At 37.9% G+C, this 27,832-nt stretch overlaps 1 protein-coding gene across 1 annotated transcript; it reads right to left on the bottom strand.

The window, feature by feature from the left end:
* Positions 1–985: 985 nt before the first annotated feature.
* Positions 986–27,381, bottom strand: LOC100371156 (protein disulfide-isomerase 2-like). The gene is made up of 10 exons (XM_085502450.1): positions 27,071–27,381; positions 24,263–24,460; positions 11,800–12,068; positions 11,092–11,196; positions 9,875–10,000; positions 6,243–6,437; positions 4,634–4,754; positions 3,074–3,252; positions 2,485–2,574; positions 986–1,182 (listed from the first exon to the last, which is right to left on the bottom strand). Exons 1-10 carry the CDS (start codon positions 27,213–27,215, stop codon positions 1,120–1,122), a joined length of 1,491 nt encoding a protein of 496 aa, XP_085358576.1. The 5' UTR covers positions 27,216–27,381; the 3' UTR covers positions 986–1,119.
* Positions 27,382–27,832: the final 451 nt, after the last annotated feature.

The following is a 27,832-nucleotide window of genomic DNA, read 5'->3' as shown; positions in this document are numbered from 1 at the left end:
CTTTCTGTGTACTATCATGTTTGCCAAATATTATCTGAGATGCAGACACCATTCCCTCAGGATCAGGCCTGGGCATCTTTTGAGCATATGAACGAATTTGTGATGAGTTTGGAGTTTCCCCAAACACCAAAATGGGTTAGGAGATGCATACATGTTTCATGCCCATATTGGTCATGGGTCTGTGGGTGAGTAGTGTCCAAGGATGTCGTTCACAAAGTAAACATCAAACACCACACTGCACTGCATGTGGGTTTCCTTACTCAGGATGCTAATCCTGTAATATCTTTATCAATGACCACTCAGAAGGGTTCACACAGTCTGACAGTATTTGGACATATGTCTGGGCACTGACACCGCTTTCAATGCCCAAAAGCAGTTTCTTATCAACGTGGAAGATGCCATACATGCCCCTGGAGAAGTCTCAACAGATATCAAACAATACTAAGATGTCCTACAGTATGCCGGCTCCAAAGTGTCCCGGGTTCAGGCTATATATGGCTCCAAGATGCATGCTCTTGCGCATTGGCCAGGTGGCCGGCTACAATATTAATGAAATCATCATTCCCACCACACATCAATCCTTGGGTGTGAATACAACCATGGGCCAATGCAGCCCCCATAGGATACAAAGGAGACAGGACCGATCAAGCCACATTTGATTAGTTCTGGCAGCATGCAAAAACAACCCACAGGATACAGTGCATAGTGTTCTTGTTCTGAATTCGACAGAATATTTTTCTGACAAGGGATTGATTATTTAGGTCCTGAGAGTGTCTCTATTTGTCATGACTGCCTTCAGGCAAATTGGTTATTGCCCCAAAGCTAGATTTCATACCCCATGACATGGGCATGGTTGCCAACGACATCACCCTGGCCTTTGCCATAAAGGGTATGCTTGGTCACCTGATATTATGGAGTTATGACTAGCAGAAGGGAAGGTGAAAACTAAACAAACATTCATAAACGACATGACAACAGGTCCCAGTTCCTTACAAACCCAATAAGAACCCATTTATTTTTAAAATAGAATTCAAAAGCTTTTTTCTACAAAAAGACACCTTTAAAAGCTGGGAAAATTCCAGTACCGGTAGATGCAGATTGCCTAAAGCTGAAATGATTTTACAATTCATCTTTCTTTTGTTCTGCTTTTTCTTCTTCCTCTTCCTCATCAAGATCTTCGTCCTTTTAAAAAATAGAATGGAATGACAGTTTAAAATAATTGTGGAGATCACGCTACTTTAAATAAATATGAAGGCTTCTTCTAAAAAGAACCCTAAAAGGCAACCTTTGACCCACAGTTCCAGCTATATAATTGCATAAAAACAAAAAGTAGTCAGAAACATAATTCCAAAATCATGTGTTTTAGAGGTGTGGGCCCTTATTACGTCCTTTTGGAGAAAATAAAATTGTGAAATTAGTTGCATCGTTATTGATTTCAACAACACTTTTACAAAGAAGAAATCGAAATGGTCACAAAAACACACACATTTTATTACAATATTAATTATGTACCACCAGAATTTACGAGGATAAAATTATTAGAGTCTGTTGGAACACAGTCAAAGTCAAAATCTTAATCATTATCTCCATTGATAAATGTGTTTGATTGTACGCAAACTCACAATGTAAAGCACTATCCACCATGATGATTTCTTGCACGATTTGACATGCAACAACATCCGTTGACCTGATAGGTCAAGTCTGTTATAAACCAATCAGAATGCTGTATTGACGCATTTCTCCAAGTATTCCCAAAAGCATTCTTGGTAATGCAATGCGGAAGTGAATTATCAATGAATTATCTCTTGGAATTGATTTCTACGAAAAAGATTTTTTTTTTAAAAACTGGTAATTAGCAATTTTTGAAAGGTAAACTAAATATGGAGTGAAGAATTTACCGCCTTTCACATTTGTTAACTGGTCATAGTCAGAGCATAGTTTATATACGGTTACCGAGGTCTATGCATTAACAACATATTCACAGTGGCCGATATCCATGTTGTATTACGGTATATAAATAAGATTACCAATATTCAGGAAAAGTCAGACAATGATTAAAAACCGGGGTCTATAATTAGACAGTCAAATTTGAGGCATTTTGGTGGGGGATGGGCGCTCAGCTGAATGTGAACTCGAAAAAAGAAATGTCCCAAAAGTGGGGGATGGGCGCTTAGCCCGTCACGTACAGTAATTATATATATTTTTTTTTTAAATGCATTACATACAACAGTAATATGATTATATATGACTCATTGATTGTATTCCAAGAATGAGTTTATTTGTTAATTCTCTGCCGACTAACCGCTTGTGTTTTGAGATCAAAGGCATTAAATTATTGTCGATAGAACAGACCCAATGAGCAGTAGCCACGATTATATTTCCTGAATTTTACTAAATTTGGCCAAACATTGCGCCAATGCCCTCATATCCCAGGCTCATAAGAACATTATAATATCACCATAGTAACATAACAATTCCGCTTACTTCATCAGATGGGCCAGCGCCTTCTTTGCCACCACTTTCCAAGAATTTAGTGAGTCCTTCTATTGTACGATTCCCATTGTAATCAATGATCTGTAAGGAAGACAGTAATGAAATGAATTTAATGATGGAAAACCATCGCACCAGTCAGCCATATTTGTTTGAATCACATGCACCATCAATCATAACACTACTTCTATGGAGCTCATTCGTCAGGGACTATTATGTTGTTTGTTCAGACTCTCCTTTAATCTAATTATGCCTGCCAGGTTAATTTTCAGACACAAATTAATAGTCTCAGTCTGTTTTCATACAGTGTCAAAACAGGCATGTATATTTTTGTGGAAGACAACAAAAATTTACTTTTGCGACAAAAAACAAAAATATACTTATAATGCTTTTGCATATTTTTTTGCAGTGATAACCTTGTTTCCATGGTTACCAACAATGGTTTTTTTCTTTGTTAATCCCCATGAGCAATGTACATATTTTTTTTTTTTCAGTTTGCAGATAAATAAAGAAAATTATTTTTGCAAGATAAAAAAATGTTATTCCTAAGGGCTATATATTATATTAACAAAACTAAACTTACATCGCTACTGTCTTTTGGGAAGAGTTTAAGGGTTGGGAACCTTATTACTTTGACAAATTCAACTTCATTTGCGGTGGCATCCATTTTAGCAATGACGATATCTTCCCTGCCTTTGAAATTTTCAGCTAATTCATCGTAAATTGGGGCTAGTTTTTTGCAGTGTTCGCACCAAGGAGCATCTGAAATGAAGACAACAAGGCAATGATCGAGTGGTGAATTACAAACAAAAAAACAAATACATAAAGTAGATAACACATGTCAAAAACAAAGCACTGAACACCCTATTATGCACAAATACAATAGAAATAATAACGTTTCCGTGCAGTTCCACATGCATCATTCAAACAACATTCTGACCAATAGCGTTACAGCAGCTTATCACGAAACTCCAACAAGCAACATGTTGCAATTCGATATTAAATATTCAGTAAATATATACTTATAATATACTTTCGATATTTAATGAATATTTATAAATATACTAGGAGAAACAGCTGGTCCCCATTTTATATTATTTGACAAGTTAAAAATATTGTGCGAAAACATACATATTGAAAATAAAGTGGTAATCAACCTATATGCCTGAATAAAATCCCATTGGGCAAACGTATTGCAAAGTATTGACAAAAACAAGAAGTAAAGCGAACATGTCAAAAATAAAGCAGTAAACGACTGATTATGTATGAATACAATATATGCAGTAGAGTGGATGTATCGACAAATAAAGTGGTAAGTGACCTATTTACGCATGAATACAATATATATCAGAGTATTGAAAATAAAATAGTGCAAGAACAGAATCACAGACTGCAGATTCAGTGGAATCTTTTTTTTACCAGCACAGATAGTCTATATCTCTAATAATGTTTCAGATATTCATACATTTTTAATGAAGTCACATGACTATGTATATGCATTAGATACAGTGTGCAATTTCCTCAATAAAGCACTGGTTGAATGTCTGTCAGTGACAGTGCTCAAGATATAATATTTATGCATTTTTAATGAGATTACATGACCATATATGGTTATTAAATATTTTGATCAGTTCTAGTGTGCACTGTCATAATAAAACATTATGTTCAATTGAACACGAAGCAATGCAACAGCTGTGGATGAATCAACCCCTGACACTGCACATCTAAAACGTTTTGTGTGCGCAAGACAATGTAACGTACCATTCTTAGAAGTCTTATTACTTATTCTTACTTATTGACAAATTGATTGACATATTTTTATCTGTCGCCGTCAACTTGTCTTGAGTGATTTAATGTACTGTGGAATACTTTATTTTTGCTTGGAATTAATTTTCGCTATTTTCGCTGAAGGAATGAAAATAAAATCCAGCGAATATACCTTTTTTCCTATATTTTACATTCAACTCATCAAAAAACAGTGAAAATAAATTCAATACAAAACACCCAAAAAGTGTTTTCAACGAAAATTAATTCCAGCTAAAATAAAGTATTTTACAGTATTCACGTATTTGCATCATGTTAAAGAAGTAATTCTTCAGTAGAGGACGCGAAACATCTAAGATTAGGAAACGCATTTACTTACAAAATTCAACAAGTACATGTTTCGTTTTGTCTAGCGCCACTTCTTCAAAGTTCTTTCCAACAAGAACTTTGACGGCTTCTTCATTCGAGTCTTCGGGGATATCCGCTGACATTAGGTAAGGCTGTAAATTGGAAAACTAGATATTTAGTAACATTCTTATCACGTGCATAAGGTACCTCTATAATGAGATACAGATCAGAGCTAGATCAGAGATTATAGGGCAGGGCTGTGATGATTCTGGAGATATGATCTTACATAAACATACGCTAAACATTGTATGCACATTCTGTTTTATTTATTTATAGAGTCCAGTTAGCAGTGAAAAAAGGGAAAATAAAACCCAACAATCTAGTCATTGACAATTGACATAGTCCCTGTTTGTGCTATTGTACCTGAGTACATGTGAAGTTTTAAACTTCATTTGTCCAAGCAGGTATGAGATATGGCTCTGTGGAACTGCATTCGATTAACCAAGATGACCATCAGTCAGCCAATATGGATTTGGTGAGAAAATGCATGTGCGTTTGTCAGATATGTACCGGTATATATGTGAACTGGTCCAGGCATGTTGGGAATTCAATGTGGTGATGCAAGGTTAATGTATGTACCAAGTTTGAGCAAATTTAGGCCATGCATGACTGAGATTTAGTTTCAAAATGGTGAACATGTGATTTTGATACATACTTGCCATTTGATCATCTTGATCAAGATCACAAAACAAATGCATGTGTATATGTCCGACTTGATCTGAGTCTAGGCAAGTTGAATATATAGATTCAGAACTGCATTCTTTAAAACAAAATGAATGCAAGTATGAGATTTTTAACCCAATCCGAAAAATAATTTGTTAAATGTATGTACATTTTCTGGAAAAAATCTACTTAAGATCCAGTTGCAAAATGGCTAATATGTGTGATTTGATATATTTTTTGCCTCAAAATGGCTGCTATCCGGCCATCTTGAATCAAATCATTAACAAATACATGTACAGATGTATGTGTAATGTTTGAACTTGATAGGTCCAGGCATGTCAGATACATTGAGTCGTAACTCCATTTTTTAAAACTCTAGTCACTCTAGTCGGCCATTTGATTCAAAAAATAAAATGAAAGAAGGTCGTATATTGTGTTCAATGTACCAAGTTTAAACCAAATTAATCTAAACATGAATGAGATTCAGATCCGAAAGGTGAATATTTGTATGCATATTTAAATGACTGCCATACAAAATAAATGCATGTGCATATGATTGATAAGATGGTTGAAGATTTGAGATTGATTGGTCCAAGCATCTAGATATACACACAAAAGTCAGTGTCCGTAAGTCCTCACACAAAACTAATTGACATTTTTATAATTTCTTATACAATCAGAGAAATTTATATTTTGAGATTAAAATATTTCTAGAAAAATACAGAAATATATACATACATGAAAAAATGACTAAACAAAATGTGTTCATCCACGAAACATAATATATTTTTTCTCAAACTGTAGCAATAAGCATTTAAAAATAAAGCTGAATTCCAATGTTTTTTAAGTTTGAGCATTGTATTGATTATAAATTGCTGAATATTTAATGAATTTTACAGAAAAACAAATGCACACACCTTCATTTTGCCGTCGAGCACAGCATTAACAAAGATCTTCATTGTTTCAGCTTTGATTTCATCACTTTCAGGTTTGAATTTAGCCGCATCAGCTTCCAGATCGATGAACAGCACAGCTGGGATATTTTTCAGTCCAAAGAAGTTCAATATAAATGCACCAGCATCAGTGTTAACATCAATTAAGACAAACTGAACCTGAAAGGAACAAGTCATTAGTCTTTAAGTCAATGACAAAACCCCCACATAAATGTTCAAAAATAAAAAGACAATATTTTGAACCAAAAAAACACTCTTCGATTGTGAAATTATGTCTATCAATATATGAAATGTATTGTGTAATACGGTACCTATATGTAAAGTTTGAATAAAATTGGTCAATGCAAACAACAACAATTGTTTCCTCTTATTTTTGGATTAAGACACTTGTATGAACCTGCAAACATATTATTTTTTTTTTTACCAAAAATCACGCTTTTGACCCTAATACTATACTTAACAGGCACAGAATTGATGTGCATCTGTATGCTTTAGTGATACACCTCTGTAGTGAATTTCATGAAAACCGTTAAAAGCATTTAAAAGTTATGAGACAGCACACCTTTTTAGTCTTCTTGACCAAAAATTACACTTCTTGACCCAAGACCATAATTAACATGCACAGCTCCAAGAACAAAAAAATCATGTGTAATTGTACTTTTTTAGTGTTACACCTTTGTAGCAAATTTCATGAGAATTGAAATCAAAGAAAGCTTAGAAAGAACTCCCGTGTGCTGAGAGTATTGGAGACACATTCAAAATTAATTCAAAATTACTTGAACTTGAGATGTTGATGGAAACGCAGAAAACTAATTATGCAAATTAGCTAACTAATATGAACAGATTTAAGTGTAAAACTAATAAGGCCTGCACAATGTAACAAGTTTCAGTGAAATGTGATTAGAACCAAAATAATATTAATTATTATGCTAATTAGAGAATTAATATGAACAGATTTTAACCCAAAATTAATCAGGCTGTCTATTGTTCTAGAGCACTTATGTACCAAGTTTTATTCAAATGTGATGATCAATACTTGAGATATCAGTATTAATTAATTATATTAATTAGGTGATTAAGAAGCATAAATATTTACCAAAAACTAATATGGTGTATAGTCCTAGGTTCATTGAAATGTGATGGGTACTCTTTAAAAGTTTCATTGAAATCCATTGAGTGGCTTTTAGACATCAGTGCAACAGCCATAGAACAGCATAAAAATTAACTAATTATGCAAATTAGGTAATTAATAGGTACAATTATTTATCCCAAAATTATTCAGGTCTCTGCAGTCCTAGAATATCTATGTAACAAGTCTCAATGAAATGTGATGATTAGTACTTGAGATATCAGGTGAAAAGCTGAAAATTAACTAATTATGCTAATAAGGTGATTAATATGCACAAATATTTACCCAAAAACTAATTAGGTCTCTGCACAGTCCTCAAGTAACTATGTACCAAGTTTCATTGAAACATGATCATTACGACTTGAAATATCAAAAGCTGAAAATTAATTAATTATGCAAATTAGGTAATTAATATGTACTGATATTACCCTAAAAACTATCATGTCTGTGCAGTGTCATATGACATCTATGTCCCAAGTTTTATTGACATGTTATGATTAGTACTTGAGATATCAGTGGAAAAGCCGAAAATTGATTAATCATTATGTAAATTAGGTAATTAATAATATTAACAGATTTTTATCCAAAAATAATCAAATCTGCGCATTAGTTCAGAGCATCCATGTGCCAAGTTTCATTGAAATCCAATGAGTGGTTCTTCAAATATCAGTGAAACAGTCATGGAACAGCTTGAAATCAGTTAATTATCATGCAAAGAGCATCCATGTGCCAAGTTTCATCAAAATCCAATGAGTGGTTCTTCAAATATCAGTGAAACAGTCATGGAACAGCTTGAAATCAGTTAATTATCATTCAAATTAGGTAATTAATATTCATAGATTTTTACCCAAAATCTAATCAACTCTGCGCATCATCCCAGAGCATCTATGTACCAAGTTTCACGAAAATTTTTATTAGTGGTTCTTGAGATAACGGTGGAACAAAAAAAGTGACATACATACATACATACAGACATACAGACATACAGACAGGTTAACTGCAAAGACTCCCTTTTGTGCTTCGCACACGGGAGTCAAAAAGCATTACTGGTAACTGACATTTGCTTTTATATCTTTTACTTGCACTACATCTATCTGTCAAAAGCATGTTCAACAAAACTGGCACAAAATGGCCACCAGTCGGCCTTAATGTAGGTAAGATGACAGAACAAAACTAGTGTACATATTTCCTTCAAGGTTTGATCTGAATAATACATATATACTAAATTTGACAACAATTTTGAAAGTATCAAGTGTTTTAGGATATCTGGGCCGCTACTCTGACAGGTTGGTGGTAACTTTGAAGATATTCTACCTTGAATGATCTAATCTTTTACTGTCAACCTGTTATACACATTTAATATTTCTTGACACATGCCAAATAACTAAAACTAGGTTTGTGTTGCATTCAAAATTTGAAAACAAGCGACCTAACTGGCCATAATATCTCTGCTGTCTTTTTTAGAGCTTCTTCCTTAACACAAAGCTGATAATGTTCAGTCTGATAAGATATTCACTATTTTCCATTGTTTTTTATGGTGTTTTCATAATGTTTTTGCCATATCACAACAATGGTTGTTTATTTGGTTGTTGCCAAGGCAACTACAATTGTTAACTTCTTTTTACAAATCTCATGGAGTTCAACTAATGAACCCTACATACTAAGTATCAAAGAAATTGAGATGGTAGTTGCATCCATCATTGACTGTTGATGACAAGACACTACAAAGTTTATCGCGAATCAAAACTCTTTCACTGAAGACACATTAATTTGACAAGACACTACAAAGTTTATCGCGAATCAAAACTCTTTCACTGAAGACACATTAATTTCCTTACTGATCAAGACAGGAATACAGAGAGGGAAAATCACAATAACTTGACCACAAACAGCTGGCACACAAGTGATAATAAAATACTGTAGAATACTTTATTTTCGCTTGGAATTTATTTTTGCTATTTTTGCCAAAGGGATGATTCCGTGAAAATAAAATCCAGCGAATATACCATTTTTCCTATATTTCACATTAAACTCATCAAAAATCAGTGAAAATAAATTCCATACAAAACGCCCAAAAAGCCTTTTCAGCAAAAATAAAGTATTCTACAGTAAACACAGTATTTAGGGGAATTCGCCCTGATTCATAAGAAATAGACATATTTGTGAAATATGTTTTTCAGATTACTACAAATCAGAGTAATAATACCAAACTTTCACAGCTAAACAATACATTGGGGGTAACATTGAAACAGACACTAACAAAAATCAACCATTCAGGATTTTTGTGCCAAAAATTCCTTGCATACAATTACACCTAAGACTTTCCTGGGGAAGCCAATCATTGAAGATCTTACAACTGAATGCTACAACTGAATTTCAGTTTCAAAAAGAAATAACAGTTACTCAAGCACAATAAAAGCACATGACAGGTAGACTTTTATATAATTGGGAGATAATTTTAATTTACCTTTCCTTTGAAGTCTTTGGCGGCTTCTGTGAAATTATCTGAAATAGCCTGGAAGTTCTCTACTTCCTTGTCCACAAATATCATGTTGTGTTTTTTGATATCACCACCGAATAGTATTGATGAAGTCTGCATGAAAAAAAAATCTGATTAAAAACTCATTTGGCAGAGAACAGAGTTGTTCATCATGCCAGTCATTAAAAAACACTCGCCTGTTTCTCCAGTCACCAGTCTTATTTGCATAAATCTGCATATAATACATACATCATTTACATGTTATACGGTATTCCTACTATTTATTCGAGAGAACGTTTCACGTTACATTTTGCATATAGTTATAGGTTTTAAAATTTAAAAAAAACGAATATTATAGGATGGAAATCAATTTTTTACATAATGCTCAGTTCAAAGTTGGTGATTTACGCTCTCACAAGAATCTGCGATAATGAAAGGCACATGAAAAAAAAGTTTGCATCCCGCTTATATTTTTACAATAGATAAGTAGAAATTAAAGCTACAAGCAGCCTTGTAGGGCTTCAGGCAAGAGACGTATTACACACTGCAAGTACAGTTTAATTGGTATGGGAATTATTACCAAGTATGGCATGTAAAGCAACATAAGATTTGAACATTTGTGCTTTCTCTGTGTACTCAATCCAAGATGGAAACACACACATGACTAAATTAATGTGTTTTGCTACTACAAACTAAATGTCAGATCATTTGGTTTGTGATCAAGTTTTTGGAGATTTTGTCATTGTGTGGAATCGTAATAATTTTGTCAAATAGTAATGCCCATCGTGTACAAATTTGATAAACCAATGGTGATATCAATGTGGGTAGTGAATGGCTGAAACAAATCTATTGTACACATTCGTAAAAACAAAATATTGGCAAAACCATGTGACCAGTTGTAATTTTGAGTTCTAATTTGAGACTGCTCCAGATATACATATCAAGTCAATAAAAATCATTTCAAGTCAAACGGAAACAATGACAAAAGTCATATGATTTCTAACATTTTCTAGGTGTAAATAAAAGCACACAATGCCATGAATGCTGCATATAACAAAAACCAGCTCTTCTAGATCCTCAGAAGTATCAGCAATCTGTTTATTTTGTAAACATTGACAACCACACAGTTTGCATGTATGTAAGTCAGTATGTAAGTCAATGTATCTGTGACAAAAGCAAACAAAATTAATGAAAAAACTTCATACCTGTTCACTGTATTCAATGACAAGTGGTAAACTGTTGGCAGCCACAAATGCTGCAATAGCATCTACAGTGAAGTCGCCATCATAGTCATTACGACCTTCATCAAACTATGAAGCAAAAAATAATAAAAATTAAAATAAGTAACAGAATGTACCGCTTTGAAGTTTGGAATAGAATACATGTACAAGGTAAAAAAGGTTGTCTTGCTGGAACACGGTTGTACAGCAAATTAATGCATGTTTTAAAAATCTAACCCTTCACCAACTTATAAATTTTGATAAAATTGGTCATAAATCGCATGACAATGTACATTGATTTATTAAGTACAATCATGGAGCTATTGTCCCATAAATTAGCATTCTTCTGTGTGTTACAGTCATGTATTCTAAGAAACTTGTCACCAGCATTCAATTTAAAACATGGCATAATAAAATTAATAAGGTATCTCTGACGTAGGAACCTATGGTAAAAGCCTTATAATACTGACAAAATGCGGCCACCATTTTCTCAAAATTTAAGCTAGTGCTTCCCAACTTTTTCAAAGTCAATATCTTTTATAATGCCCAGGTGTACAATTTATTGCAAAATGAATAAATTTTGGGTATTTGCATAATAGGTTTATTCAAGTTCATAGCAAGAATTTTGTTTTTGCAGCACTCTGCTCTAGAGATTCCCACAGATGCTACATTCAAAATTGAGATAATAACTACCTTTTTCAGTAAGACAATAGCACCATCCTTAACTTCGTATTTCTTGAAGACATCATCACTTGACGTAATACCAAATGAGATATCATCATTGGCAGAAGCAACTTCCAAGAATATTTTAGCATTGTCGCTGTCAGCACTTTTAAAGAAACCAATCACGCAGACCTCATTCTCGGCAAGCTTCTCAGCATCCTCAACACTTTCTAAAGTCTTAGCTGGTGGGCCAGTCTTCTTGTTCAACCACTTCACAATGCCATCGGCATCTCTAGCACCTGTATGGAGAAAGGAGAAATGTCAGGAAACAGACAACCCTACACATATCATTGTATCCTTGACAAAGTACGGTTCGACATCTGGTGATAGTTATGCATTTTTACATGATCATATATTGTTATTAACTAGGTTGATCAGATCATGAGCCCAATGACTTCAGTAAAGCACTGGTTGAATGTGAATAGAATAGAATAGAATAGAATAGAATAGAATAGAATAGAATAGAATAGAATAGAATAGAATAGAATAGAATAGAATAGAATAGAATAGAATAGAATAGAATAGAATAGCATTAATCGACGATTCTGCCGGTGACGGAGAGATAGAATCCAGGTCAGGGGAAGCCCCATGACCTCAAGATTATTTTACCCCTTACGTCACGAACCCACGTGACCGAGGCCACCTGGCAGCGCCACAGGTAGCCGTCCATCACTCTGGTTCCTTTCTCTCCACCTTGAGGACTTAGACCAACGCGACGGAAAGAGTGAGGAGTTTGGGGGGGACCCAGAGTCTATGGTGGGTATGAACTATGTGAATAGGCGGGTTCGGAGAACCCTCGCCTAAATTCACTACGTTCAATTACCCACCATAGACTCCAGTCAGTCAAAATGACTATTTTGAACTGTGGGCAGAGTCAGACACCGATAGGTGGCCTGTGCTGTCCCTGAAGCAAGAAGCCAATGCTGCTGTGGTGACAGGGTTTGGTGTGCCTGAGAAAGCTAGACCCAAACCGAACTCGGGGGTGATAAGCTTGAAGTAGGACTGAAACAGTTCGCATGAGGACGTAGGTCGACAAAAGCGAAACCTGGGAGCTTCCAGGAAGTGCTAGTGGAACAGACAATCTGCCCGCAAAAATGCCGGGACTGACTTATCGCCTATGCGCAGAGGCCCCTGCGGTCGTTCAGGCTGGGTCAGCAAACAAGGCCTGACCTGCTACAACGGGGCCTAACCTGAAAAGACCCTGCTCAATAGATTGGGTGTCTCTTAGGTAGTAGTTGATGAAGACGTTTTGCGTTCTCCAGAAGCCTGCCCTCAGAATGTGTTAGAGGGGGGAACCTGACGCTAGCGCTAGTGAGTTAGCGATCGCACGGACCTCATGTTCTCGTACTTGGTGTCTCTGCAAGGTCTGTGTTGAGGACGATAATGTATTATAGACCTCCAGTACAGTCGCAGTAATCCACCTGGAGATGGAAGACGGGGAAGCCGGCTTATCCTGTTTGCCAGGGCCATAACACAAAAACATGTGTTTGGTTCCCCCTCTGGAAAACCTGGTACAGTTCTCGTAGCAACTCAGCGCTCGGACCGGGCAGAGAAGTAATTCCTCCTGATCCTCCGGACCGACAATATTTGCCAGCCGGGGGATGGCGATCGGTTGAGGATCGTGTCCTGGGATTTGGTTCTTGGCGAGAAAACCGATTCGTGTCTTTAGTACAACTTGATCATCCAACACAACCGTCCATGAAGGACAGTGCGCGCCTAGCTCTGACCGGCGCCTACCTGAGGCGAGGGCCAGTAGGAAAACTATTTTCCACATCAAAATTTTGAGTGGTGCTGATTGGAGAGGCTCAAAGGGCGGTCTGCTTAGAGCAGACAACACAGCCGACGAGTCCCAGTTGGGCGGCTCCCTTGTATGGGGTCTTGGAGTCTGGAAAGCAGTAAATAGTCTCCTAATAATAGGACAGTCGGCTCGTCTTGTTCCCGTACGTTCTGAGTGGTGGGGGACAAGACCGACCTGTAGCCAACGCTCGCTGCGTAGGACAAACCCACTTCGTCAAACAGGTGGACGAAGGAGCCTGCTACCTGGCCAATAGGGGGATGGTATGGATCAATCTCCCTTCCACTACACCAATCAGTGTATGCTTGCAGCCTAGAAATGTATGCCGTGTAGGTGGAATCCCTGTTCGCCCTGGCCAGGACGTTGGCAGCCCGCTCAGATAAGGCTTTCGTATGTGCGGGTCTACTGAGAGCCTCTATGCGTGTAAGTGATACCTGCTGGGCTCGTTGGTAGTGCGCCGTCTGGTTGGGACGGCAGGTCCCGTAAGTCCGGAAGCACTGCTGGCGCTTCAACTAGCATTTCCAACAGAAGAGGAAACTAGGCCTTGCTTGGCCAATTGGGTGCAACCATGATAATATGCGGGTGTGCACCTGTCGAAGTTTTCTCCGGTGCCCGGTGAACTAGCGGGAAGGGAGGAAAGGCGTACACAACCAAGTGGGTCCACAGGGCTAGCAAAGCGACCCTGGCCCAGGCTCCTGGAGTCAGCAGGAGTGTTACGTACATTGGGAGCTTGGCGTTCCGGGGTGCGGAAAAAACGGTAAAACCTTGGACCGTCCCACGGCCGAAACAGCCTGGAGGCTATCCACTGGGGTATCAGCCACTCCATGTTCTGGAGACGGAGCCGCCCTGAAAAGACGTCACCAGACTGTTCCTCACCCCTGGAAGGTGGTGTGCGGTTAGCTCCACATTGTATTCCAGGCACCAAAGGAGGATTTTGCTCCGCTAGGACTGACAACGATGGGGAATGCGTCCCCCTCCATCTTGAAGGAGACCACCGCTGCGTTGCCTGTGCGGAGCAGGACTCTGTGGTCTCGAACTACGGGTAGAAAGCGTGGTAGTGCTAAGTACACTGCTCTCAGTTCGAGCCGGTTGATATGGTAGTCCCGAAACTAATGCAGGGGCCATATCCTTGGGCTTGTTGGCCCAATAGATGCACTCCCCAACCCTGGGGGGAGGTATCTGTTACCAGAGTCATACCTGCGGCGAGCGGGCCCAAGGGGCTCCCCTGTCCGAGGTTGGCCAGTGACGACCACCAGGGCAGAGCTTCCTTCACTTGGTCCGAGATCTAAACCTGCCTATCTAGTTCCCATAGGAGAGCTCGGCGTTATAACAAGCGTTATACCGCGCGGCTGCGTAATGGGGCCTGGGGAACGACCCTTGGAACCGAGGTCATCATTTCGATGATCCGCATTAGTTCACGGAGGGACACCGAGGGTACGCTAACTAGGCATTCGGCTAGGCTGCTTAGCGCTAAGCAATACGCTTGAAATAGCTAAGCCAAGCTTACCTCTGTGTCAAAACTCCATGCCCAGGGACACCAACTGCACCAACCAACTGTTGGGTCGAGGTGGGACTTGTCGATTTACTAACGAGCCCAACTGGTGAGGTAGATCCCGTGTTAGCCTGATGCGTTTGGCTATTACCCCTTGCCCGGGTTGTTGGTAACCGGAAGTCTGGGTATGGATTGAGGTGTACCGACATCTGGTGAAGCAGCAGCACTACCTGTTTCATCGCTCTGGTGAACACGTAGGGCGCTGTGCCTAACCCGAACGGGGGGGGGGGCACCCGAAATTTGAAAACTTGGCCCAGCTGGGCGATTCGAAGGAGATGGCAACTCGCTGGGTGCATCGGTACGTGTAGTTAGGCCCTGCTTAAGACTAGCTGGGCTAGCCAGTCAAAATGGTGGATGGAGAGAAGAACCCTGAATGGTGTCTCCATGTGGAACCAATCGAGGAGCACGTACTGATTCAGTCTGCCTAGGTCCAAAACTGGACGCCTGCCACTTGTAGATTTGGTACTACGAACACATTTGGGTAGAAGCCTGGCCTTAGTTCCGGCTGATGTACCCTGTGTATGACAGCAAACTGCTACATCCTGTCTGATTGCTTCCGCCTTGCGGGAGTCCCCTGGCAGTGCCCAACAGGGGAGACACTGACGGGGGGAAATGGAGATTTCAGCGGTATCCCGTAAACGGATGTCACCACCTGGAAAGGTCCAGGGATCGGTCACCCGTCGTCTCCAAACCGGACTACACCGGCGCAGTCTGTGTACGACAGGGATATGTGGCCATGTGTTCGGCAGTTGCGAGGGGGGGGTGCTCCCTTCCCCATGAGGTGAGTTCCCCAAGGCCTGAAGTAGTCACTAAGTTGTGACCTGGCCATTCACCGAACACGTGCCTGTCCCCCCCCCCCCCCCGGTTGCAGAGGTGAGCGTCAAACATGCTTCCCCTGCTGCCGGGTAGACGTCCGCCCAGAGAGGGTGAGGAGCCACCACCTTGCTGGAAGAGTATAAGCGCTTGCCTCCTGGCTGACTCTGGCTAGCGGACGACGCCCTAGGGCATTGTGTTTTCTGTGCTTGGGGTGACCTCCATTTGCCCATGGCAGGACCAACTGGCTAGCTGATTCGATCTGAACCCTCTGGTTCATTGCACTCCGAAGCTCTGAGACTGTACCCACCATTCCCTGAACAAAGAGGGTGGAGGATGTCCAGTCTGCGTCACTGAGGTGGGGACGTCCCCCGGCTCAGCTTGTCGGCGAAAACACGTGCGTCTAAGGCCGCAGCTCTTAGCACGGTAGTGGCCCTGGCCAAGAGAGCCAGGCGACACTAGGGGGTGTCGCATGTAGATGTGCGGTGGCCCACCAGTAAAAATGTCGCCTGGTCTAGGAGGCTGGTGCATTCTGCCTCCAAGGTCTCCAGAGTGCTGGTCACGCATAATAATGTGCTCAAGCAACTCTGCCCTCAGGGGTGGATGGGTCGTCTTCAATTGGCAAAGACACCCATGGAACTTGGCTATCCCCCTTTGCCCGGTTTGCCAAATTCGTGGTACCATGGTCTGGGGAAAGAGCCTTGGAATCCGGTTGGGGGCGTTTTGGTCTCATCCCACGCTATGGGGTCTAATCCCAAAACCACACCGACCGGGTAGCGTTTGGTCCAGTGGGAAGTGTTGCCTAATGTTATCCCCACCCGGGGGCCTTAAGCATTACATCCTCCGCGGCTGACCAACGCCGCCCATCAACACCGTTTGCGTGCTCAGGTGGACAGGGAGAGACGTGCCGACGGGGTTGCTTTGAATCCTGACGCCCGTGATCCCATAAGCGTTGAAGCAACCTTAGGTGGTCGCTTTAGGATCAAGGGTGCGGGTATATACATCACATCACTGGGATTGATGATACTCCGCCTATAGTGGGAGAGCCATGACTGGGAACGGGGGTTCCCCGGAAGAGACGTGTTTGAATGCAAACATGCTTTCGTGTCTCTTCCTGCTTGCCCACCAAGGGGACACAGTAGAGACAGCTCGCTCCGACTGCGTCTGATCTACCCGGCCTGCCAGGAACGCAATTGCCCAACAGTCCTTCTATCAAAGCCCTCAACTCAGAGGCAAACCCGGCGCCGCGTGAGGAAGGGTCCACAAAGAGACCCGCAACGGGCCCCATAGGAGGGGGCCCAGCCTCGCTGCAGCTGGTAAAATCGGGTAAAACACCGCCTGAAAAAACAGACTGTGAGGATGCCCTCCGATCAGCGGGGGGAGACCGAGAAAAATATCGGTACCTCCACCATCGGGCCTCTTACTTGACGTCCCGGTACATGAAGTACCGGTAGCCGAGTGTAAGGACTTTCCACTCATGCAAAACACGCAACTCACTTTAACCGATTTGTTTACTGAACGCGTGACCTTGCTGTGATGTGGTCAATGCAGTCTCAGCGATTTTGATGGCTCTGAAAGAAAATCTCAGGCCTCAGAACTCCAGTGAAAAAAACACGCTTTCACGCAAAAACCCTGAAACCCGCACATAGCTATGACAAAGTATCTCGGATGCGAGTTCTATGATGGTAAATTCTGAATATAACCCCTGCACGGTCAACTCGAAACACGAGGAGACCGGAAAGAAAACGGCAGCGAGCCCTGGTGCTGTCATTACATATATATATTGCTAAATACATTGAAAATAAGTCATTGAAAATGACACAGTCCCCATTAAATTTTGGAAAGTTCTCTTTGTGCTCGTCATATTAAAGCAGAGGGGTTGTTGCGAGCCTGTCTTTGAAACTTGAGTTCCAAGTGGCGTATACAACAGATTGTTTATTTTCATCAAAACACGTGTTCCGTGTAGTAGTAATATGGCCAAAAATAAAAACAGCCGTAATTTGTCCATCTTTGATCTGATTATGAAACACACTGATATGTATGATGTATGTGCCAATATGAATGAAAATGGTACATAAATTGTGGAAATGTAGTAGTAAGGCCAAAAAGTCAGATGGCTGTCAATCGGCCATCCTTGACCAGATTTTGAAACAAATTGTCATGGACATGCATTCTAACATGTATATAAAAGTACATGTATGTGCCAAATTTGAATGAAAACTGACAGAGCACGCATTAAGAGATACCGCATAAAAAAACAAAAAAACAAGATGCCTGCCAGTTGACCATCTTTGATCCAATTGCAAAATAAATCGTCATGAACATGTATCCTAACATGTATAATCTATGTACCAAGTTTGAATGACAACTGACAAAGCATGTCCAAAATACAACATTTTCAAAAAACAAGATGGCTGCTAGTCGGCCATTTTGAATCGAATCGCTAAACCACTGCATGTGCATATGTCCCACATAAGGTACTAGGCACATGCAAGGAATGAACAAAATCGGTCCACAGAATTCTGAAATATGACTCTGGACAGACTGACAGACGGACGGACGGACGGACGGACAGACTCGGGAACACACAGACGGCCGGGGACATGTATCCTAACATGTATGATCTATGTACTAAATTTGAATGAAAACTAACAAAGCATGTCCAAAATATGACATTTTCAAAAAACAAGATGGCTGCCAGTCAGTCATCTTTGATCCATTTGTGAAATAAATCGTCATGGACATGTATCCTAACATGTATAATCTATGTACCAAGTTTGAAATAAAAATGCCAAAGCATGTCCAAAATACACTATTTTCAAAAAACAAGATGGCTGCCAGTCGGCCATTTTGAATCGAATCGCTAAACCACTGCATGTGCATATGTCCCACATAAAGTACTAACACATGCAAAGAATGAACGGAATCGGTCCAAGGGATTCTGAGATATGACTCCGGACAGACGCACGGACGGAGACCGAATTATAAGTCCTCGTTTTCGGACTTCGTCCGAACGGGGACTAATAAAAGACGACATGATGAGGGAAACGAATTACAGTTGTAAAAGGTGCCGCCATGAAAACCAACTGGTTACATAGTGGCGTCGGATTTTAATTTCTTTGTTGTGAAAAATACTACACACAAAGGGGAAAACGACACGAGGGTAAAAATGACAAGGAAAACTTATCCTACCAGCTACCATGTCGGATGCCGTGCAGCGGCAACAACCCAAGCTATAAATCCGGACAGGAAAAAAAAAAGCAGGCGATCCAGCAGAGCTCGCTAGATTTCATCTCCACTTGAGGCAGAGAGAAAATCAGAGTGATGGACAGCTACCTGTGGCGCTGCCAGGTGGCCTCGGTCACGTGGGTTCATGACGTAAGGGGTAAAAGAATCTTGAGGTCATGGGGCTTCCCCTGACCTGGATTCTATCTCTCCGTCACCGGCAGAATCGCTGATTAATGCCGACAGTTCAAAATAGTCATTTTGACTGACCGGAGTCTATGGTGGGTAATTGAACGTAGTGAATTAGAATAGAATAGAATAGAATAGAATAGAATAGAATAGAATAGAATAGAATAGAATAGAATAGAATAGAATAGAATAGAATAGAATAGAATAGAATAGAATAGAATAGAATAGAATAGAATAGAATAGAATAGAATTCTTTATTAATACCGTAAATGAGAAATTTCTTTTTTGGTTAAGTTTTACATAGTTGAGCCATCATAAAAGTATCCGTGAATAGTATAGGCGAGAAAATTTACAATATGTAAGAATGTGGCATATGTAGTTTATAATGTATTCCTTATGTTGTAACACTGTTTAATGCACTTTATGGTTTCTTTGAATAATGAAGTGTTTTTATTACTCATTATTTGTATGAGTATCTTTGAATCCCTCTATACAGGATTTAGCTATTGCATATAGAATGTCTCTGTTGTTGCATATAAGGTGCATTCTGTTGTGAAATGTTCTTCATCTTCAATTTTGGCACAGTTTTTACAATTCTGCTTTGTAGCGGTATTTTAGGTTTTTGATGATGACCAGTTTCAATTTTCAGTTTGTGGCAACTCATTCTAAATCTTGCAAATGTCCTTATATGGTTAGCAATATGTAGATCAGGTCATACAAGTTAAATGTCTTCAATAAAGTACAGGTTGAATGTCTATATGCAATAGTCTTTCTCCAGATGATAGTTAATATGCATTTTTACTGGGGTCACATGACCATGTATGGTCATTAAATATCTAAACCCTCAATATAAAACAGTGTGAATGCTTCTATCTGTAAGTGCTTTTGATACGACTCTGAACAGACATATACATAATAATAATAATAATAATAACTTTATTGCATCCTTAGAAATACAATGTTTCTATCAGTTAATAGCGATAAAGATTAGTTGTGATAACTACTACTACAAAAAAAGTTAGTTGTTAATATGATAAAGCAAGTGTTACATATCAAATGGCATTTTCTTTCCTTGATTGAAATGCGTTATGAATATAATTGCCAATCATTTTTATTATTACATAATCTTTTGAAGTCATCAAGAAATTAAATTTCTGGAGATCATCCTGTGTTTCTTCTGGAAATGTAATATCTTGAATGATTTGTTGGCGTATTACTTTATATTGTGGACGTATCAGGACAAAGTGCAGTTCATCTTCTATTTTATTCTGTGTACATTGTTTGCAAATTATATTTTCAGTCGCTATTTTTGGTTGCATATGCCTCTCTTTTTCTATTGCTAAATTGTGATTACTAGTTTGAAATTTTGTCATTGAAATTCTTTGTTTCATATTCAGCACATCCAAGTATTTTTCAAAATTATAAGAGTCTTTGAATTTTTCATAAGTTCTCAGTTTTGTTTTTTCAGTTATATTTTTTCTCCAGAAATTTATGTATTTTTGTTTAACAACTTTGCCAATTTGCTGTATATGTTTTGTTAACAAATCATTCTGTTGTTCTTGTGAAAAATTCATGTTGTTCATCATATTTTGTATTGAAGAATACCATTGTAAATTGGATTTCTTTTGTTCAAGGTATGCTTGTTTTGTGATATTATTGCCTGGTAATTTACTGATACGAGTCCAGTATTTTATTAAATTGATCCGAATGTCTACTAAGAGTGGGAATTCTCCTACTTCAGCTCTGCATGCAATGTTTGTCATAAATTTGTTCAATCCTAGTACATGTAGTTGTTTGTAAAAATTCAATTGTGTTTTTTCTGTTATTGTTTTGGCCCATTTGTTGTAATCTTGAATTCCATGACCCCAGATTTCAGACCCGTACAATAATATTGGTTGAATACACCTTTTAAAAAGATGGATGAAAGTTCTACAATTTGTTTCTGTTGGTAGGAACTGTTTCAATGCATACATAGCTCGGGCTGCTTTATCTGCTAAATTTTGTTTGGCTTCAGTGTAGCAGCCATTTGACTTTATATTTATACCCAGGTAGTTGTACATATCTACACAGGTAATATTTTGTTCATTATAATAGAATTTTTCTGTCTTTTTTAGTGTTCCTCGTCTGAAAATAACAACTTTTGTTTTTGTCAGATTTACCTGGAGTTTCCATTTATGACATTAAACCTCTAAACTATTTTATAGTGCATTTTGTAGACCATTTTTTGTTTCAGATATTAACACTAGATCATCTGCATAGAGTAGGGAACTAATTTTACAGTTATTCAATGTAATTGGATCTAATGATTCATCTTCTAGTGAATTATTTAAGGTAGCGGGACTATTATTTGCATACTTGTTTTCATCTTCTAATTGTGACTAAATGACTACCGGGGTACTAATAGACCCGGGAAAGTATATATTTTTAGAATCGCCAGACTTCAAGCTTTTCACAAGTGTATTTTGCATGCCCGTATCTGCAATCTACGACGCGTTACTCAATCAAAGGTGAAAAATTACTTTTTCTGTAAAAAAAATAATTACGCATTTATGCTGGCGATAAGAAGTATTTTTTTCACTTTTCCTAGTTGTTCAATAGTCTGGTAAATTGAATGTGTCTGGTTAGTTTTATTCAAGCAACGCGTTTTAAAAAATAGTGTCCTGAATTTCAATTACTGTTTTAGTCGCATTGCCCCCAACTCAAACCACAACTCGTTGGTAACTAATCGATGAAATAGTTTGTCTGGACACATTCAAGTTCCTCTCATTGTCACCTTAAAGCTGTGAAAATTTGGTGTTAATCCGACGACAATAAGTATACGTTATTTTTTGTTAAAGACCTTGTATTTTGAAAAACATAAACTCCTAGAAAACGTCCATAAAGTAACAGCAAAGATTTTCAAGCTTGTTTATCGGCACAATCAATTTGTTTTCCCATCAATGTCTGTTTTACCATGTGTAGGGACATCCAAATGTGTAAGGCTATTGGAAACCAAAAAATAAAGGAATGGGATAGCTATAATTGGATAAATTCGGCATATGAAAACACCAAAATCAATGATTTTTTTTTCAGTGGCTGTGTGACCTTGTGTCTGACACATTCATATGCAAATGACTAATCTGTGAAACAAACAGGGGCGGAGACAAACCACTCAAATGTTTGGAAACACTCATTGTGTGTCAGATAGCTACTGATAACACATCCTAACATTGCTTTGTCTTGAGTTTATCTTTGAAACTTATAGGCACACAGATTAAACCTGTGTTGTTGATTTCGGGAAAACACTACTGAGGCTGCCTTGCTTCCCTTCAGAAAATCTATATTTTAACCAACTTACATGACATTCTATGTTATATTGACTTTATCCTATGAAAGTTTATGGTGCATTTCATCAATTAATAAATAAATGTGAAAATCGTTATTTTCAACACAAATAATAGTCTCGCTACCTTAAGTCATTAACAAACAAATTAAAAAGCATTGGGCTAATGACACAACCCTGTCTAACACCTTTGGTCGTTTCAAATATGGGTGTAATTTTATTTTTGAAACGAATGCATGATTTTGTATTTAGATACATATTTTTAATGATGTTATAGACTTTCCCATTTATACCATTATTAAGTAATTTATAAAAAAGCCCCTGTCTCCAGATTTTATCAAATGCTTTTCAAAAGTCTATGAAACATGAATACAATTTTCCCTTTGATTTCAAGTATTTGTTGACAACAGTTTTCAATACAAATATCTGATCTGTAGTACGATATCCCTTACGAAATCCTGCCTGATTATTATTTATAATGTTATTATCTTCAGTATATTGACTAATTCTAGTGTTAATTATACTACAGAAAGTTTTACCTACACAACTAGAAACAGCTATTCCTCTATAATTTTCTGGGTCAGTTTTGTCTCCTTTCTTGAAAATATGAGAGATAATACTTATAATATTCCAAAGATCTGGATAAATACCTGAGTCCAGGATTATATTAAATAATTTATGTAGTGGCTGAATTAGGAAGTCTGAACTGTATTTAAGTAATTCTGGGCAATAACCATCATATCCTGATGATTTTTTACTCTTTAGTTTTTTAATGGCTAGCCTAATTTCTTTTTCAGATATCTCATTATTTAAATTATAATTTGTAAAATGTTCTTTTTCTTCCATAGCTGAGATGTTACAGATTATTTGTTTTTGAAAAACAGTATTATTATAATCAGTAGTATTATTATTTAATTGTCCATAGAATTCTTTCCATTTTCTTGGTGGAATTAGATTAGATTGATTTTGAAAGTCATTCATATTGTCATTGCTGTTTAACTTTTTATAATAATCAATCCATTTCTCTGGTGAGATTGGATTATCCTGATCCTTATTTGAGTCTCTTAAATTGTTAATGATTTTCCAGAATTCTATAGGGTTGTTATTGTTAAGTTGTTTTAATTTGTTAACGATTACATTTTCCTCTTTTTTTCTTTTGTATTTAATCATTTTTTTGAATTTCTTTTTCTTGCCAAAAAATGCTTCTCTTAGTTTAGTGTCATAAGGGAATTTATTAAGTAGTTTGACTATTTCAGATACATCTTTTTTGAGAATTTTACACTCCTTATCAAACCATTTTTTGTTATTCTTAGGTTTAAATTTGTTATTGTTATTTTTATTATTGTTCCTACGAAATACCTGATTAGCTAAACTGGTGACTATTGAGTTAAAATCATCCACTGCTATTAACCACTATGATAATCACCTGTCCACACCACATGCGTCAGGGGATAATAACAAATCTGACCAAGTTCACAGTTGTTTGGAGTGAGTTAATCTCAAATCAATGTTTCCACCTCAACAGTATCAACCTTACCTACGTATTCCCTGACATTGCCCTTCTTGAAGAACTTCAACGTTGGATAACTTCTGATTCCAAATATATCAGCCAAGTCGCTCTCAATTGTGGCATCAACTTTACCGAGTTTGATGTCTGAGCCATCATCTTTCAGTTGCTTAGCGGCTTTTGAGTATTCTGGAGCCAAAGCCTTGCAGTGTCCACACCATGGTGCATCTGAAACAAATTACAAGTAATGGTCAGGTTGGTATATTTTGACTGCAGGATGATAGTGTTCACAATTTCTACAACATATTTGTATGTTTACTACAAATCCAAAATGCTAAACAGTAACCACCATTATAAAATTTTAAATTTATTTCATTCTAAAAAGTTAAATTATATTCATGAAAGAACTGCATTAGATATATTACTGTAGGAATGATAATTCAGCTTGAAACTTGAAATGATATAATCTAGTCTTACGACCAATAAAAATGGTTTAAAATATAAAAAATTACTATCCATATTTATCACCAAAGAAATTCAAAATAAATATTTAGAACTCCAATTCATGAAACAGTCTGGAAAGACTGTATTCAGTTTGAATTGAAGTACAACCACCCAGTGTTCCTATGTAACTTTGTCAAGCATCATTTTGAAATGAATTAAATCCTGGGGCAAAACACCATGCAAGGGCAATAGAACATAGTAGCAGACATGCTATCACATGAAAAGTCAACTGACAAAAAATGGGTCTTGTCCCAACTAACAGCAAACCACCTGTTTAATCTATAGCTCTAGTTATGCATCTATTAAATTTGCCAAGTACCACAATCACAGAACACCAGTGTTTGGGACTTAAATGCCCACAATTTTTGCTTTCAGTCGCTGAATTTGGTGAAGTACAGAGACTGGTGTATCTCAAGGATTCCCCATCTACTCATTCTCCACTATAATCCCTATAGTTGCACCGGGGGACACTTTTTTGATGAATAAAGACTTTGCACTTTGACATAAACACTTAAGTTGAAATCATATTTTTAAAAAATCACTCAGACAGATGTTCCCAGGAAATCATCTTTTTGATCTTTATTGATCATTCTTGCTAAGCAAAGGATGAGAAACACATCAGGTATGGAGATACACACAAAGTAGCTATCATCTACAATAATATTTCTAAAAGGTTTATTTGAGTGATTGAATGATGTCATACTATCACCCGAGTAGATCACCTCATTGATAGCATAGAGCTGTAAATTTACCATCAGCTAAACAAAGCCATGGTGGAATGCATTTCACAAGTTGCCAACTGAGCAACGAAGACATAATGTAATATCATACAGTTCACTGTCTGGGTGCAAAAATGAATGTGCACAGATGAAAAAAAAAGAGATCTAGCAGAAGCACATCACCAATGTGGCATGTGTGTGATGTACATACATGTATACGCCAATTGGAAAAATATTGAAACCTGAATGATGTGTGTCATTTGCAATATGCCAACATACTTCAGTGAAGGTTGTGTGCTGCTCTACATAAAACCCATTCTCAACACTCGCGCAAATTGTTCACGTTTGAGATGACCTCAAAAATAAATCATGGTGACAATCCAATATGATGTGCTAATAAATTATATGACAGTTCCCGCAACTCACTGCGCAGAGTGATATGTGTCGCTCATTGTCACATACGATTTTACAAGTTAATTTTCACTTCCTGCATGATCTCTCAATGCTGGTATTTTCTTCTCACGTGAGACAGTGCAGCTATATAGGGACATGAAGCTGCATGATCTTGATACACAGCATTTCTGTGCGAGACAGTTCCAGGAAGGTTCCTGCACAATTAATAACAAGGAATGTGATGCAACAGGTTGCAAGGAAGAATCACCATCATCAACACCATGGGGCCACTCACTGCATGCTGCTACTGCATGCTGCTGCTGCCAAGAGATTTGCTGCCTTTCTACCAACAGACTTCTCATCAATATACAAAACCAATCTTACTATTTCTTGTGGTTATGAAAATCTCATAATTTGAAATATATTTAATAGATCTGTACTATACAATTATAACACATTATTACAACAATAACATAGCCCTTGCTACCAGTTAGGCAATAGATACATTTATTATTGATGAGTGACTAAACAAAAATTAATTTAGCAAATGCTTCAGTTTTAACTGTACACAGTAGGGTTGAATTTGACAATAAAATAGTGAATTGACCACCTGTATTTGAATTTTAGAGAAGTTAAACCCTAAATAACTAACATGGTTTCAACTTAATCCACACTATGCTAGATGAGCCTGGTGGATCTATTTTTGAATTGTACAGTGCTATATGTGTATACTGATAATTCTCAAACATTTATGCTGGCAAAGAGACAGTTTGATATTTTACAGGATCTCACAGGACAATAACTACTACAGGTAAATACTGTAACAGGTTGTTCAGTTTAGGCAAAGTCTCTATAGTCTTTGGTCTAGGTAAGCGTCATCGTGCACTAAATCAAGAATCATAATACAGGAGAAAAAGAAGCTTCTATGCATAGTCACGCTATGTCTATCTATATCATACAGTCATGTTTGTGTATCGACTCGACTGATTAACCAAATGTACTTAGTAAGGCATAGGATGCAGATGGGAAAGACTGAATAATTTTTGGTTTTACAACGAATCGTCACAAACATTTATTACTGGTCATTACACAAGTTGATTTTCTCGGAGGGGGGACTGCTGTAACTACACAATCTGACCTCTGGTTTAGAACTTACAGAATTCAACAAGGGGGAAACAAAACTGCTGTAACTACACAATCTGACCTATGGTTTAGAACTTACAGAATTCAACAAGAACATAGTCATTTCCGTCGATCACTTCTTGAAAATTGTCTGTAGTAAGGATGAGGACATCATCTTCTTCAGTAATGTCTGCTTCACCATAAACAATGGCAACGCAGGCAAGGAAAGCAAGGAAATACTTCATTTTGGGCAATATCCAATTGGTTTCTGTCAACTCGATTCTTTGGTTCAGATGTGCAACTTCTCAGAGCAAATGTGGCAAAGGGATTAAGCAGTAGCACACATGCGTATTAAAGGCTGGTTAGGCTGCGTGTTGATTTGTAATTGGTACATACCAGTATACTATCGTGTATCTCCATATAGATCTCGCATAGTAATAAAGAGTTTACTACATTCAAAGCTGCATGAATGAGTTGTTTACTACAGGGGAGTAAGTTGTATGATCACTTTGATAGAACAAGTGATACAATATTGTGTATCTCAAAATTATAATGGTTATAATGAGTGGTGATTGATAGTGGCAATTTCAAATCGATAGTGATGAATTGCTGCTGCAAAAAAAAACAATGTTGCACTTCTGTTCTAGAATTGCGTTGATACATCATTATAATTACTGCTGTTGGCGTTTTTTTTTCATGCAGCTGGAATTTAAAGTTTCAAGACTTTCAATATCTGATAATAAACACAGCACAGTTGCTCTAAGCTAAACTAAAATATGACTTCAGTGTTTGTATCTTTAGTTAGCAAGAAGAGTAATAATGTACATTACTTTATTTTAGCTGGAATTAATTTTTGCTTTTT

Source organism: Saccoglossus kowalevskii, chromosome 8, assembly GCF_978046115.1.
Source record: "Saccoglossus kowalevskii chromosome 8, keSacKowa6.1, whole genome shotgun sequence".
NCBI classification, from domain to species: domain Eukaryota; kingdom Metazoa; phylum Hemichordata; class Enteropneusta; family Harrimaniidae; genus Saccoglossus; species Saccoglossus kowalevskii.
This window is presented reverse-complemented; position numbering and strand designations above follow the sequence as displayed.